General features: G+C 41.2%; 1 protein-coding gene across 5 annotated transcripts in view; it reads right to left on the reverse strand.

Moving 5' to 3' along the window:
- KIF13A (kinesin family member 13A) overlaps nucleotides 1–17,305 on the reverse strand; it is a 330,019-nt gene that overhangs the window by 200,871 nt on the left and 111,843 nt on the right. For all 5 annotated transcript variants that reach the window (XM_073566095.1, XM_073566092.1, XM_073566093.1 and 2 more), the window contains exon 3: nucleotides 7,065–7,077. In XM_073566095.1, coding sequence (XP_073422196.1) covers nucleotides 7,065–7,077 — 13 coding nt within the window. The remainder of the gene's footprint in view (nucleotides 1–7,064; nucleotides 7,078–17,305) is intronic.

Genomic DNA, 17,305 nt, shown 5'->3' on the forward strand with positions numbered 1-17,305 from the left:
AGACGCCGTATCGCGTTTGGAGAGCCTCTGATGTGCCTGAACAGTGGTGATCTGCCTAAACAGCGGAAAGACCCCAAGTGACCCCATTTTGGAAACTAGACCCCTTGAGGAATGTATTCAGATACGAGCACTTAGAATCCCCAGGTGCGTCACTGAAGTTTATAACGTTGAGCCGTGAAAATAAAAAAATCACATTTTTCACACAAAAATTTTATTTTACCACTAACATTTTTATTTTTTCCAAGGGTAACAGTAGAAAATGGAACCCAAAATTTTTTGGGCAATTTCTCCTGAGTACGCTGATACACCATATGTGGTCAAAACCTACTTTTGAGGCACAATGCAAAGCTTAGAAGGCAAGATCTTAAAGGACTGGTTTGAGGATGCCAAGTCACACTGGCAGAGCCCCTGAGGTGCCAGAATAGCAGAAACCCCCATAAAGCCGGGGTCACACTTGCGAGTGTGATGCACGAAACTCACGCATCATTACTTGGCACTGTCACCAGCACTCAGGACCAGAGTGTGCGGCTGCATAGAAATACATGCAGCCACACACTTCGGTCCAAGTGCCGGCGGCAGTGCCGGGTATTGATGCGAGTTTCTCGCATTACACTCAAGTGCACGCAAGTGCGAACCCCGGCATAAGAGACACCATTTTACAAACTACTCTTCTAAATGAATTCATCTAGTGGTACAGTGATTACATTGACACCACAGGTGGGAGAAAGAATTTTATACCATTGGGCAGTGAAGAAAAAATAATTACATTTTTACCAACAAAATTACGTTTTAGACAGAGATTTTACATTTTCACAGTGGGAAATGGGTAAAACGGCACCAGAATTTGTCCCACAATTTCTGCTGAAGGTAGAATTACCCTATATATGGCTGTACAGTACTGCTTAGCCTCAGGAGGGACGGACAGAGCGCTATTTGCCTCCTGGGGCACAGATTTTCCTAGAATAGTTGCAGACTCCATATACAGAGCCCCCAAGTGTTAGAAGAGCAGGATCCCCCCTCAGGTGACCCCATTTTGGAAATTATACCACTTGGCAATTTATCTGCAGGTGTAGTTACAATTTTGATGCCATGGGTGTTTTTCAGAAACAAGCAGCAGTGGATGTTGCTGAGTGAAAATTGCAAACTGCAGTTGTAATGACCAGTACTTTGTAATGCCCAGCTCGTGCTTCTGGAGACATGCACCTGTAAATTAGGAGGGCTCTCTTCACTACAGAAATGCCAAACATGTGGACACAAACTGTGGTTTGGGCACACTGTGGGGCTCAGAAGAGAGGGGGGCATTTGGATTTGGGAGCGCAGAATTAGTTGGATTTCTTTTGGGGGAGCGAGGAGACATAACACTTTTTCAGAGCCTTGGTGCTACCCGTAACGTGGAAGCCCCGTTACAGATAACGAACCTAAGTGGGGACTTGGGGTTTTTTTTGTGAATTGATTTGAAACTTTTGTTATGAACATTTTACATAATGTTTGGGATCACATTTAGTTATTTTTACGTCGTTCATTTTGCGGTATAAGTGATTACATGACTTCATCTTTCGGTGCAATTACTGCAATAGCAGATTTATAGAGTTTTTTTCTGTTTGGCTATTGTTACACACTAAAACACACTTTTTTTTTGCAAAAACTAGTTTTTGCATCACCATATTTTGAAAGCTATCATTTTTCCATATTTCGTCCGATAGTCATATGGAGGCTTGTTGTTTGCGGGACGAGCTGACGTTTTTATTGGTACCATTTTCGAGCACATGGCATTTTTTGATCACTTTCTAGTCCAATTTTTGGGAGGCAGAATGTACGAACACCAGCAATTCAGGAATTGTTTTTTGGGAGTTTTCTTTATGCCATTCTGCGTGTGGTAAAATTGATATGGCAGCTTTATTCTTCGGGCAAGTACAATTACAGCGATACTCCATTTATATAGCTTTTTATGGTTTGTCTCCTTTACACAAAAAAAACTTTTATAGAAAAAAATAAGTATTTTTGCATCACTTTATTCTGAGAGCTATAACTTTTCGATGTTTCCACTGATGGAGCTGTATGACGGGTTGTTTTTTTGCGAGACAAAATGACGTTTTCAGCGGCATTTTTATTTACATTTGTCTTTTGATCGCGTTTTATTCCACTTTTTGTTGATGACAATGGTATTATGATGATGGTATATGATGATGAGCGTTATGATAAAGCATTGTTTTTTGCCTTGTTTTTCATATATATTTTTTACGGTGTTCACTAAAACAGTTTTATAGATCAGGTCGTTACGGACGCGGCGATACCAAATACGTGTACTTTTATTGTTCATATTTTTTTTCATAAAAATATTTATTTATGGGTACTAGTGATGAGCAAGTATACTTGTTACTCGAGATCTCCTGAGCATGCTCGGATGATCTCCCGAGTATTTTGGCATGCTCAGGGATTTAGTTTCTGCTGCCGCAGCTGCATGATATGTGGCTGCTAGCCAGCCTGAATACATGAGGGGATTTCCTAACAAACAGATAATCCCCACATGTATTCAGGCTGTCTAGCAGCCGCAAGTCATGCAGCTACAGCAACAGAAACTAAATCTCCGAGCATGCTAAAATACTCGGGAGATCACCCAAGCATGCTCAGGAAATCTCGAGTAATGAGTATACTTGCTCATCACTAATGGGTACAATATATTATTATTGTAAGTTTTTTTTATTTCACTTTTTTACTTTGCAAGTTTGCTAGCTCTGGTGACCCGGATTTTGTCATGACAACATCGGGTCACCATAGCAACAATTGGGCTCCCGCGATGACGTTGCTGCTCCCTCTGCCCGCTCCCTAAATGCTGCGACCGATTTAGATCACAGTATTTACGGAGTTAAAGTGCAGGGAGTGCTTCTGGCACTGAGAGCCAGGTGTCAGCTGTCAGAATCAGATGACACCCGTTGGTGATCGTGTACTCAACACAGCCCTTATGCGCGGGTGATTGCCGTGACGTATCCATACGTCCAAGGTCGTTCAGTACCAGGCGACTTGGATGTATGGATAAAGGGGTTAAAGAGTAACCGTCATTTTAATTTTTAATTCGTAAATCAATAGTACACATGAAAATAAGCAACTTTGTAATATATCTTATTGGACAGATTTTCTTCTTTCTCTGCCAAAATTTCAAGTCATTACCAAAATTCGCAATTCTGAGGTAAAATGTGTATTCAGTGAAGACAGGCTTTCCCATTACGGAGCTAGATGGAAATGGCTACTGATAAGATTCTATCTGCATGCGAGGAGATACAGGCAGAGCTCCTTCCATCTGCCTAGAATCTTATCAGTAGCCACCGTCATCTATCTCAGTCATGAGAAAGTCAGTCTTCACTAAATACAGATTTTACCTCAGAACTGCGAATTTTGATAATGACTGATCAATTTTGGTAGCGAAAGCAGCAGATTTCTCTAATAAGATATATTACAAAGTTGATTATTTTCAGGTGTACTAATGATTTACAAAATAAAATTTAATGTGACGGTTACCCTTTTAATAGTGCCATACTCTAGCAATGTGCCTTGAAGCCGGCCCCTGCACACGCAGACTTGTGTGTAACACGTACCTATATCTTGTATTCACAACTGTAAATCTAAACACTCTATAACCATCATTTAGTACTTGGGTGCTAAAAAAGATGTGGAATTTTGCACTGACTATGCAAGGGCAGGGAAAGCTCCAGCTAACAATTATAGGTCACGAATATTTGCTCTCGGAGAGGAGAAAACCATTTCTGTGGTCTTTGCCATCATGTCTGATAGTGAAGCAGCTGCTGAAAGAATTTGACTCATCCCACGAAATTCCAGGAGGATTTAAATGATATGTGCAGCACACACCAGCAATGTGCTCCTTCTTCTCTGCCCGATCTTCAGTGACTTACCAGATCGTTTACGCCTGATGAAATGCAGAATTTTATCAAAGTACACCTTTATCAGAGGAATGGAGGTTGGACACAGCCCCTTAGGCCATGTTCACACTGAGCAAAGTTGTACATTTGTCACATGTCTGACGAAATGCTTCCTTATACGCCTAGTGCAGTGGTGGTGAACCTATGGCACGCGTGCCAGAGGAGGCAGGCAGAGCCCTCTCTGTAGGCACACATGCCAGGCCCGCCACCGTGCACACACGCCGCTCCCTTCTCTTGCTCAAATGTATTCGCGTCTAAAAGACAAAAGGACATCTGAACAGTGCTGTGCCGGGACTGGGGCCGAGGAGCGCCTGTCATCCCTGGGTCCGATGTGCAGCCGTGTGATAACAGTCACGTTACTGACCTCATCACACTGCCGCCTGCACCAGGGCCGCAGAGTAGCAGAGACAGCGTGGGCATAGGTAAGAGCTCCAGGAGGAGCTGAACATTACATGGATCATTGTGAAAGGGGGCACAGTTTTGACAGAGGCAGTGTGTTGGGGATGGGGGGGGGGTGATTTATTCAGTGGGACTGTGTGTATACAGTATGTGTAAATATTGTGAAGAGGCAGTGTGTGTGTGTGTGTGTGTATATATTTTACAGAGGAGCAGTGTGTGTATTTTGCAGAGGGGTAGTGTGTTTGCGAGCGTGTGGTGTGTATATTCTGCAGAGGGGCAGTATGTGTGTATTTTGCAGAAGGGCAGTGTGTGTTGTGTGTGTGGTGTGTATTTTGCAGAAAGGCAGTGTGTGGGTATTTTGCAGAGGGGCAGTGTGTGTGTTTTGCAGAGGGGTAGTGTGTGTGTGTGTGTGTGACTAGTTTGCAGAGGGGCAGTGTGTGTGTGTGTGTGTGTGTGTGTGTGTGTGTGTATTTTCAGGGGCAGTGTGTGTGTGACTAGTTTGCAGAGGGGCAGTGTGTGTGTGTATTTTCAGGGGCAGTGTGTGTTTATGTATTTTTCAGAGGGGCAGTGTGTGTTTATGTATTTTGCAGAGGAGCAGTGTGTGTGTGTGTGTGTGTGTGTGTGTGTGTATTTTTCAGGGGGCAGTGTGTGTATTGCAGAGGGGCAGTGTGTGTGTGTATTTTTCAAGGGGCAGTGCCTGTGTGTATTTTGCAGAGAGGCACTGTGTGTGTGTGTATTTTTCAGGGGGCAGTGTGTGTATTTTGCAGAGGGCAGGCAGTGTATGTGCGTGCGTGTGTGCAGGTATTTTACAAGTCTTCTATGATGTCTGCCTCAGTCTCAGGTGAAATTACTGTGTTGGCACTTTGTGATAAATAAATGGGTTTTGGGTTGCTGTTTGGGTACTCTGTCTCTAAAAGGTTTGCCATCAATGGCCTAGTGTATCCATAGGGCACAATAGCTTGGAAATATGCCAAAAGCCTCTCCTTTAGGTACCAGCTGTCTGACACAGATTGGCACAACTTTTTTCAACCTGTACAAAAAAAAACATCCTGGAAAAAATCTATACTGTGTATGTTGTTTTTGGAAAAGGAGCCAATAAGCAAATCATTGCATATGGCAGGCTAAATGTTTGGCATGCCCATCAGAAGATTTTTCTGTTCTACACAGAAGAAAACAAAAATGCAAAAGTGTGAACAGAGTCTTACCGTATATCTAGCCTCATTCCTTGGGAAATGGTGCACATAGATTGATTGCGCTTTTTCATGGCGGGGTCATTAACATTACATATCTAGCACACACTACGTTATCTCTTACATGACTGTAAGGCTGTGTTCACACACAGCGTTTTTTTAGCTTTTTTTTTTAGCGGTTTTCACTATAAAACCGCTATAAAACCGCTAAAAATAAGCTTCCCAGTCATTTCTATGCATTTTGCACTTTTGTGCACATTGATGCGCTTTTTACCGCGAAAAACCGCATCGCGGTAAAATACGCAGCATGCTCATTAATTTTGCAGATTTTTCCGCGGTTTTGGCTTCTTTCATGCATTTTGAAACCACTGCGGAAAAAACCACATCAAAAACGCGCAAAAACCGCCGCGGAAAAATAGGTGCGGTTTCTGGGAAGGGAGTCAGGTTTTTGAGCAGAAATTTTCTGCAACGTGTGCACTTAGCCTTAATGTTCATTTTCCACTGGGAATGAAAACCAACTTTTGAATGGAAGAAAGATTTCATAGTGAGTACTGCATTTCATTTTTCTTTTATGTCCACAGGAACATACACTTTAATGTCTTGTGCCAGAGATTTATATCAAACTGTAATGGGCTGATTAAAATGTCAAGGTTTATAATATTCTGTACAATAAGGCCTTAGTCAGAGCAACATGAGCTGGGGAGAAGGAGATGAAATAATGGTCTGGCTCATAGCTTCAGTAAAGGCTGTCACCACAAAGACACTAGGCTTTCTGATCCCCAAGAATCGACATCTACAGGTTCACAGTGTTATAAAAATAAGCAAATACTAATCTTTACAATTCTGCGCTGTTCCAGCACAGTCACTGGTTATCCCCACTATTTCTTGTTGTCATTATTACTAATGGCGACTTATCCATCCCATGATGTAACTGCAGCGCTTAATCAGTATCTGATGCAGTAATGTCCCAGAGCATACATTACAATGCACCTTGTGATGGTTGGCATGGTCGTGTGATGCTGCCTTATATGAGAAGTCATCACAAAACAATGACAAGAAAGAGTAAGGGGACATAGGCATCTGCTGCAATACACTCAGAGGGTATGTTCGATACACATAGGATTTCCTGTAGAGTACCACCAAGGAATAGTCCCATGCCACAAGGCCGATTTTGGCTTTTCTATTCTGAACATATGGAAATTCTGTCATTCGGGACAAAGCAGAATGCACAAAGTGCTCCTTAGTGTTCAAGAGGTTTTCCAGATTTAAGGTATTGGTGACCTATCCACTAGAACTATGGCAAAATCAGTAGGGGCCCTAAACTTCTGCAATCCCACCGATCAACTATCGACAGCTCCGGCAGCTACCATATCTATATATACAGATATTGAAGATGAACAGTGCAGCTCCATTCACTGGGCAGTGGCTGTTCCCGGGTACTGAAGATCAGCTCCTATTTACTTCAACAGTAGTAATATGTTTGCTGAAAACAAGCCTACGCCTAGTACAAATTTAATAAAACAGACGGTAAAACCCTTACCTTTGGTGGTTTTCTACAGAGAGCAATAATTCCAGAGAACAAAGAAGTTTAGGTGGATCATCAGAAACATGAAAGAGAAAAAAGAAAGAAAAAACGCAAAATCAGCAGAAGTCTAAATAATAATCAGGACATAGAACACTAAGCCTTAGGAGCCAGTTGCGTTACTCCAACATCCAACATGAATTTGCTATAGGCTGGGCAACAGAATAGCAACTGGAAACAAATAGCTCATGCTTAGGTGATACATTAATACATTAAAGATTCCATTTTGCAGCACCTGGTTGACTCGCAAATAATGAAAAGAAAAATAATTGATTTACATTGTGATCATACTCCTCAACCAAACTGTATTGAGTCACCACAATGACATTAGATGTCGGCAGATTTCAGTGAGATCCCATAACAATATGGATATGTGCACACAATCAGGAATGGCTCACTATTTGCTCAGGATTTGACGCAGGTGAAATCTGCACCAAATCTGCATCTGAGGTCACTGGCAGGTCACCTGCATTTTTTTACATGCATTTTTGATGCGTTTTTTCATTGCATGCGTTTTTTTGTCACTTGAAATAAAGCTTGTTGAAAGTTGGCTTCTGGGAAGGAAAAAAAATGATTTCCTGTTTGCAGTTATATTGGGGATATGTTCCCACGGTCAGTAAACGCTGTGGGTTGGACGCTGCGTACATCCGCAATGTCCAACCTACAGCGTCCAGCTGTTACAGCATAGTGTATGGGATTTCAAGAAATCCCATGCCCACTATGCGTGCACCGATGCCCGGGCTCACCCACAGAGACGGACATGCGTCGCGTCTTTCCACAGCATCGAATGTCAATTTATGTAGCTGCGCAAATTACCCATTCACTATCTTTACATGCGGTGAAACCGCATTATCTTCCTAATCACATGGGTATTAAGTGAGGGAACTCAGCTTACTATGCATGTGTACTAATTTAAATAATGGTGAAGTACATGACACAGGAAGTGGAGGAAAGCACAGAGACAGGTCCCCTCCTTTTTAATAAATAATAATTAAACAAAAAAAATGGTGTGGGGTCCCACTATATATGTTAACCAGCCAGAGTAAAGCAGACTACTGGGGCTGGTATTTCCAATATTCATGAACCTTACCAGCCTCATAATACCAGGTCGCAGCAGTCTGCTTGACTTGGATGGTTAGAAAAAATAGGGGATCCTCTCCAAAAAAAATAGCGTGGGGTTCCCCTATTTTTGTTAACCAGCAAAGTAAAAAGCAGATAGCTGCAGCCTGGTATTCTCAGGCTGGTGAGGCCCATGGATTTTGGCCCTCACCAGCCTAAAAATAGCAGCCCGCAGCCGCCCCACAATTGGTACATCTAAAGATGCACCAATTGTGACACTTTACCCGGCTCTTCCCACTTGCTCTGTAGCGGTGGCAAGTGGGGTAATATTTGTGGGGTTGATGTCACCTTTCTATTGTCTGGTGACTTCAAGCCCACAGTTTAGTAATGGAGAAGTGTCTATAAGACACCTATCCATTACTAATCCTATAGTTTTATGGTAAATAAAGACACAGCCAGAATAATGTCCTTTATTTGAAATAATGACACAGACTCCTTTAATAGATCTTAATTAAACCATGCTTACTGCATTGCCTATTTCCACCGATGCCCTCGATCTCCTGGAAGACAAATAAAATAAAAAAGAAACAGTAGAGTATACCATACCTGTTCGCTGAGAAGATATACATCCTGTCCAAAGACGAGTCCAGCTCTGCTGCAACTGGATGAATTTGGCTGAACAATGGCATTATGCCACCACTCAGCCTGACATCCAGACACAGCGGAGCTTGAAGCTGATGACTGGAGATAGCTCGGTCACTGGCGGTCACGTGCACTGCAGTTCTCGCAGTCAACTCAGCTCTTCGCGAGAACCGCAGGGTACGCAATCCTCCGGCTGAAACAATGTAAAAAATTATTTAAATTAGTACACATGCATAGTGAGCTACGCTCCCGCACTTAATACGCATGTAACTAAAAAGATAATGTGGTTTTAATGCATGTAATGATAGTGAATGGTTAATTTACACAGCGAAGACGGGAATGTCTCCGCCTCATAAGTTGACACACTGCAGTCTGGAAAGATGCGCCGCATGTGCGTCTCTGCAAGGAAGCCAAAAGCGTCTCAGGACGCATAGTGAAGAATCCACTATGTTGTAACATATGGTCGCTGCAGGTTGGACTCTGCAGATGTATGCAGAGTTCAACCCGCAATACTTACTGACCGTTGGAACATATCCTATGGAGTCTGATGAAATATGAATTCAGAAGAAAAAGGAGCTGGTCAAGTTAAGGGGAATTTACGCTGGAAGATAATCATTAACGAGTGTTAAGAATGCTTTTATCATGATTATCTTACCGTGTAAACAGGCTGCTGATCACCTAATGAAACGAGTGCAAGCAACTGACTATCGGTAAGTTTCCCGATCGGAGGTTGCATCGTGCCGTTCACTGGTTCATATAAACGGACCCTTAGCTTTTAGTTTCACATCCCTATTGCTGGTCTGCCCAATCCATATGAATAAAGTTCGCCCATTTACAGGAGGCATGAAGGGCGATTCTAGCCATGTTTAGCAGAGACGTTGCAGCTGGGACCGGTCGTCCACAACTGTTGAGATGTTTCGCTCACCTCCCCTTTCTCAAGGATCAAGCAAGGAAGAAAAGGTCGTTTGTATTGGCAGCTTAGGCCGGGTTCATATTGTGTTAGAGCAGTCTCTTCAACGCATGCGTTATACGGACTGTGCTAATGCCACTCTTTTTTCTGATCACGTTATGCGATCGCGCTAGCGCAGATGCTCCATTTGCGCTAGCAGTGACGGACCCTCGGATGCTGCAGACCGCGTCCGAGGGTCCGTCACAGAATGAGGGTACATCGCTAACGCATGCCAATTATAACATGCATTGGCGATGCGCTACGTTATGGCCGTCTATGGGTGCGCTAACGCATCCGTTACATAGCGTTATTGCCGCTATGTAACGGGTGTGTTAAACGCAGCACCCGAACGCAATATGAACCTGGCCTAATTGGCTAAAACTGCTCAGACAGACAAATATCATGCACATTTGGTAAGATAACTACTAACTATTCATACTTTGCTTTTTCCAGATAACAGGAATGTTTTCTTTGCTTCATGTAACCCCACACACCATACACATAATTACAACTGGCAAATGTGTATCTGAAAAGCTCACTGACACAGGAATATTATTTGCAAACCCGTTTGTATTGCAAATGAAGCACTTTATCATTCAGACTCTTTAACGTCATTAATTATTCGCGTAGTATTTGGATATAACATGGGTAGGCAAAATAGGGTCCAGCTTGAGAACCACTCGGATCCCTTAAGCAGTCATCTTAACATTGTTAGACAAAATAGTATCTCCAAGTAACAAAAAAAAAAGTTTAAGATGTAATTTTTTATAGCTATTTTTGTCTGGCTATTATTGATAAGCCGCTCTCTACAAGCGCTATCAATGTTGGAATGGCGGCAACTCTGTCAGTTCTTTGAATACCCCAACCACACCACGGATTTACAGCTGGTCGTGCACACTGTGCATAGGCAGAAAGCTGCCAATCAGTAGTGGGGGGCGAGGTTATGCAGAACTCATGAATATGGAGGACTATATTGGAAAAGGACTACTAGTCCTCTAATTATAATCTCCTGGTGATAAAACAATGATTTTTAGTAAAACTACAGCAAGCAGCCCAGTAAGTAACACATCGCTGGAATCAGACTCTACAATATGCTGCTGATGATATATTCCCTTTAAAGAGAGAGTAGACAGTATTTATGAGTGGAGTTTATGTAGAAAAACATCTCTCAATGAAATTTATTCCCAAAGTAGGAAATTAGCCATTTATTAACTTTCTTCTACTAGAACCGAAAATAAAGCAATATAACTGTGGTGTTAACCCCTCCTTGACTTTGGACATACTCAGTATGTCCTGGTTTTGAAGTGTTTCCCGACCGTGGACGTACTGAGTACGTCCAGGCGATTTTGCATGCACATCAATCACCACCAGGTGTTCAGTTAATATAGTTCAACACCTAGAATTCACTGCCAGGTAGGGAGCCCACTTTGTACTCCGATTGGCGCCCCCCTGACATCATTGCGGGCCCGATCAGGTCATGACAACATCCAGGTCACCAAGCATTAGCAAGTTAGTTAGACCATGTGTAGTCCATGATCTAACTAACTTGTGTCAGTGCAGAACTGACAGTTAGGCCGGGGTCACACTAACCTGCGCAAAATACAGTCAGTATTTTACATGCGTAATACGGATGACAGACCCCTAAACAGTGCTCCGTATGTCATCCGTAATCAAGGTGTGGTCGCGTATTTTGCGCATGTCAGCATCCGTATGCAATCCGTATGGCATCCGTATGGTGAGATTTTCTCGCAGGCTTGCAAAATGGACATATAATGGAGCCCTATGACAGTTTTAATAAAGAAAAGAAAGAATAGATATATAGATATAGACACATAGAATGCATATATATATATATTTATATATATATATATATATATATATATGTATTCTATGTGTCTATATCTATTCTTTCGTTTATTAAACCTGTCAGTGTGAGTTTACTGTATAGGCACTAAATTGCCGGCTTTTCTAAAAGACACCTGGTGCGTATTTCTCGCAAGTCACATGTGTGGTCCGTGTGTAATCCGTATTTTTTGCGCACCCATAGACTTGCATTGGCGTACTACGGGCGTAGTACGCTGACAATCGCAGCATGCTGCGAGTGGCACAGAGCGTAGAATACGGATGAGAAATATACGGCTGGTGCGAGGGACCCCATAGAGAATCATTGGTCCGTGTCTAATGCGTGCTTTTAGCGCCTCTCACTCTCCCGTATTCCTCGCCAGTGTGACCCCGGCCTTACAAAGCATAGCAATTCTCCTGCATTGCTATGCCTTATAACTGTGATCAGACTGCTAAAAAGTCAAAGTCCCATGGAGGGACTAAGTAAAAAACTTAAAAAAAAATAAAATTGTAAAAAATCAGAAAATAATAAAAAAAAAATAAAAATATATTGTACTGATAAATTTGTATTTTTATGTAAAGAAAAATAAATAAAAAAAGTAGACGTTTAGTATCTCCCCTTCCGGAACCATCTGCCACATAAAACTGTCCCACTAGTTAACCCCTTCAGAAAGTGGAATAAAATGTGATCAAAGAGATGAATGTAAATAAACATGGTACCGCTGAAATCATCATCTTGTCAGGCAAAAAACGAGCTCCATACAGCTTCATCACCGGAAAAATAAGAAAGTTATAGCTCTCAGGATAAAGCGATGCAAAAATAATAATTTTTTCTATAAAATAGTTTATTGTGTAAAAGCACCAAAATATTAAAAAATGATATAAATGAGGTATCGCTGTAATCGTACTGACCAAACAATAAAACAGCCTTATCAATTTTACCACACGCGGACATAGTGTAAACGTCCCCCCCAAAAGAAATTCCTGAATTGCTGTTTTTTCTACTTAAAAATCAGAATACAAAAGCGATCAAAAAACGTCATGTGCCCGAAAATGGTACCAATAAAAACGTCAGCTCGTCCCAACAAAAACAAGACCTCACATGACTGTGGGCCAAAATATGGAAAAATTATAGCTCTCAAAATGTGGTGATGCAAAAACTAGCTATTGCAAAAAGAAAAAAAAGCGTCTTTTAGTGTGTGACAGCAGTCAAACAAACCATATAAATGTGGTATCGCTGTAATCGCACCGACCCGAAGAATAAAGTTGTCTAATCCCTTACGCCGCACGAGGAACGGCGTAAAAAAATAAAACCAATTCTTCACCTGCTGCCAGAGCTTCCGTGTAAATCTCTGAAATACGTGATTCAGACAGAGCCCTGTACAGAAGATTCCCTATAATGAGGCAGATGGAGGCACTGTGGACGCCATCTGACCTGTGATGCGGCAGTAACTGTCTTCTTAGGCGTGCGTAAAACTGCCGTCGGCCACGGTTTTGGACACCTCAGGAAAAAAAAAAAAAGACACCGATGAACAGAGGCCAGACGGTGTCCTGAGTAACTCTGCTGCCTCATTAAAGGGAATGGATCCTCGAGGGTTTCATCTGAATCATGTAACGCGGAGATTTAAATGGAAACCCCAAAGTAAGTGCTCAGTGTAGAGTGCCGGATAAATGTGATCGTAAGGGTAAGTTCACACTAGGCATTTTTTCAGCGTTTTTTTTCTGCAGAAAACCTGATCTCTTGGAAGGAAAAAAAGCATGATTTCTTGCGTTTTTTTTCTTTTTTTGCTGCGGTTTTGGCATGCTAGAAGTCTTATTCTTTAGTATCAGGTATTGGCACACAAAAAACACAGCAAATCCTGATACCTACAGTTTAGGTGTGTTTTTTCACCACCCATTTATTTTAATGGGTGAAAAACGCTGAAAAAACGCTGAAAGAAGTGACCATGCTCCATTGTGTAAATAAAATGCAATGCACACAATCCTGATGACAAGAATAAGCTGTGTGCACGAGATTTCTGAAATCTCAGAGACGTTGCTGGTTCTGTAAAATTTCAGCTGAAAATTTGCATTGAAAAAACGCTACAAAAAAGCCTAGTGTGGATTTAGCCTAAATGTTATGTCAAATGTGCCCAATAAAAGCTTCAACTCAATCCATAAAAAAAGCAACTCCCCACTCAGGTCCGTCATCTGTCAATGGAAATATAAGTACTGGTAGTACAAAGGTACTGGAAAAGCTCCCCCCAAAAGAAATCCAACCAATTCTGCACTCCCAAATTCAAATGTCTGCTCCCTTCTGAGCCCCAGTGTGCCAAAACCACATTAAGCGCCCATGTTTGGCATTTCTGTAGCGATGAGAGCCCACCTAAGTTACAGATGCGTATCTCCAGAAGCATGAGCTGGGCACAACAACTGCAGGTTACAGTTTCACTCGGTAACATCCACTGGTGCCTGTTTCTGGAAAACAAGCCTTGGAGGCAAAATCATTACTACATCTGTAGATAAATTCCCAAAGGGTTATAATTTCCAAAATGGGGTCACTTGAAGGGGGGATTCTGCTCTCCTAGCACTTAGGGGATCTTTATATGGAGTCCACAAACTATTCTAGGAAAATCTCCACTCAAGGAGGCAAATGGCGTTCCGTTCCTCCCAAGTCTCGTTGCACGGCTAAGCAGTACTGTACAGCCACATAAGGGGCAATGCCACGTTCAGCATAAACTGTGGGGCAAATTTTGGTGCCATTTTTATCCACTTTCCAATGTAAAAATGTAAATTTTGGGGCTACAACAAAACTTTAGTGGTAAAAATGTAATTATTTTTTCTTCATTGCCCAATAGTATAAAATTCTGTGATACACTCGTGGTGTCAATATGATCACTGTACCCCTATGTAAATTCATTGAGAGGTGTAGTTTGTAAAATGGGGTCACTTATGGGGGGGGTTCTGCTATTCTGGCACCTCAGGGGTTCTTCTCCCAGTAGGTCATGGCACCCACAATCCATAACAGTAAAATCTGGCGCTCCTTGCCTTCTGAGCTTTGCACTGTGCCTGAAAAGTATTTCCCGATTACATGTAGGGCATTGGAACACTCAGGAGAAATTTTAAACAACAAACTGAGATCCATTTTTCCGATTAGCCCTTAGAAAAATTAAAAACTTGGGGTTAACGCAACATTTTAGAGGTAAAAATGTAATTTATTATTTTTCCACTGCCCAAAATAAAATTCTGCAAGGCACGTGATGTCAAAATGCTTACTGCACCTCTAAATTAATTAATTGGTGGGTATAGTTTGTAAAATGAGGTCATATATGGGGGTTTCTGTTGTTCTGGCATTTCAGGGACTCTGCCAATGTGACATGGCACCCTCGAACCATTCCAGCAAAATCTGAATTCCAATATGGCGCTTTTTACATTCTCAGTTTTGCATTCCGCCTCAAAAGTAGTTTTCGACTACATATGGAGTATTGGTGCACTCAGGAGAAAGTGCCCAACAAGTTTTGCGGTCCATTTTCTACTGCTATCTTTGTGAAAATTAAAAACATTTAGAGCTAAAACAACATTTTTTGTGGGAAATTTTTCCCCCCCGTTTTCACAGATCAGCGTTGTAAAATTCTGTATCAAATGGCACTCCTTCCCACCGAGCCCCTGCCATGCGACCAAACAGTACTTTACCCTCATATATGGGGTATTGGCGTACTCACAACAATTTGGGGGGGTCTATTTTCTCCTGTTAAACTTGTGAAAATAAAAAATTTGTGGTTAAAAACATTTCTGAGGAAAAAAATTGATTTTTGTTTTCATAGCTTAATGTTATAAATTTCCGTGAAGCACCTGGGGAATCAAGGTGCTCACCACATGTCTAGATAAATTCTTTGAGGGGTCTAGTTTCCAAAATTGGGTGACTTGTGGGGGGCTTCTACTCTTTAGGCACATCAGAGGCTCTCAAAACGTGACATCACACCCGCAGAGCATTCTATCAAAGTCTGAATTCCAAATTGTCACTCCTTCCTTTCTGAGCCCATCAATGCATCAGCGTACTCACAAGAAATTGCACAACAATTTTTGGGGTCCATTTTCCCCTGTTAACCTTTTGAAAATGAAAAAAAATGAGGCTAAAATAACATTTTTGTGGGAAAAAATGTGATTTTTTTTCTGTTTTAAATTTTCAAAGCTTAACATTTTAAACTTTCTGAGAAGCATCTGGTGGTTCAAGATGCTCACCACACATCTATATACATTCCTTGAGGAGTCTAGTTTCCAAAGTAGCATCACTTGTAGAGGGAATTTCCAATGTTTAGGCACATCAAGAGCTCTCCAAGTTCGACATTGCATTTGCTAATGATTCCAGCCAATTTTGTATTCAAAAAGTGAAACGGCGCTCTTTCCCTTCACACACATATGGGGTATCGGCATGCTCAGGAGAAATTGCACAAAAAATTTAACGTACATTTTCTCCTGTTACCCTTGTGAAAATAAAAAAAATAGGATCTAAAGTAAAAAATTTTGTGAAAAAAGTTAAATGTTAATTTTTTCCTTCCACATTGTAAAAGTTCCTGTAAAGTACTTGAAGTGTTAATAAACTTATTGAATGTGAAATTGTGCATCTTGAGGGGTCCAGTTTTTAGAATGGTGTCAATTTTGGTTATTTTGTCATATCAGCTCCTCAATGTCACTTCAAATGTGATGTGGTCCCAAAAAAAAAATGGTTTTATAAATTTTGGTGGAAACTTTTGAAAATTGCTGGTCAACTTTAAACCCTTCTAGCTTCCTATTTATTTTATGTTTCAAAAAATGTGCTGATGTAAAGCAGACATGTGAGAAATGTTATTAACTATTTTGTGTGACATATCGCTTTGGTTTAAGGGCATAAAAATTGAAAGTTTGAAAATTGCAAAATTTTCACCAAATTTCTGATTTTTTTTTCACAAATAAATACAAGTCTTATCGAACAAATTTTAACACTATCATAAAGTACAAAATGTCACAAGAAAACATTCTCAGTATCAGTGGGATCTGCTGAAGCGATACAGAGTTATTACCCCCTAAATTGACACTGGTCAGAACTGTAAAATTTGGCCTAGCCATGAAGGTGAAAACAGGCTGGGGAGGTGAAGGGGTTGACCTTCAGAAAAATCACTTCCTAAATCTGAAACAGACAACAGTAAGGTAATCACAGCCCACCTTATCTTTGTAATGTCCCTCTATACTTTTTTCAGTCTCCTAATGTTACATGGTATGTATTTATGGATAAAAAGCCACATTGTGCAGATATTGATTTTCTTCTATTTTCTCTAGCATATTTAATTCTCCTAGAAAAAAAAAAGTAAACCAAGTGTGGCTGCCAAGAGGGATTCAGCCATTGATCGGCATTTCGAGTGCATTAAAGATGCCTGCAGCTTGTGATCTTAATTTCATAAAGCATTTGGGGTGTGGTAGCCATGACAAGTAGAAATCAGGCAGGCATGTAATGTTCTGCTTTGCCTTTCAAATAAGCAAGTCTTTGCCAGACAATGATTTTCTTAAAGTTTACATTAGGCTTACAGTCTTTAGGTATGCTGATATAAAAGAAAAGGCTATATGAAAGGAAGAGAAAAAGTGATAAATGGAGGCAACTCTAAACAGTCGGGAAGAAAATGCCGAGGTGGCGCTCCTCCAAAAGCAATACATTTCAGCTTCTTGAGTATTTAGCTGCACCAAAAGCAAGATA

Source organism: Dendrobates tinctorius, unplaced genomic scaffold (genome assembly GCF_039654945.1).
Source record: "Dendrobates tinctorius isolate UK_male_01 unplaced genomic scaffold, ASM3965494v1 ptg000004l, whole genome shotgun sequence".
In the NCBI taxonomy this organism is placed as follows: domain Eukaryota; kingdom Metazoa; phylum Chordata; class Amphibia; order Anura; family Dendrobatidae; genus Dendrobates; species Dendrobates tinctorius.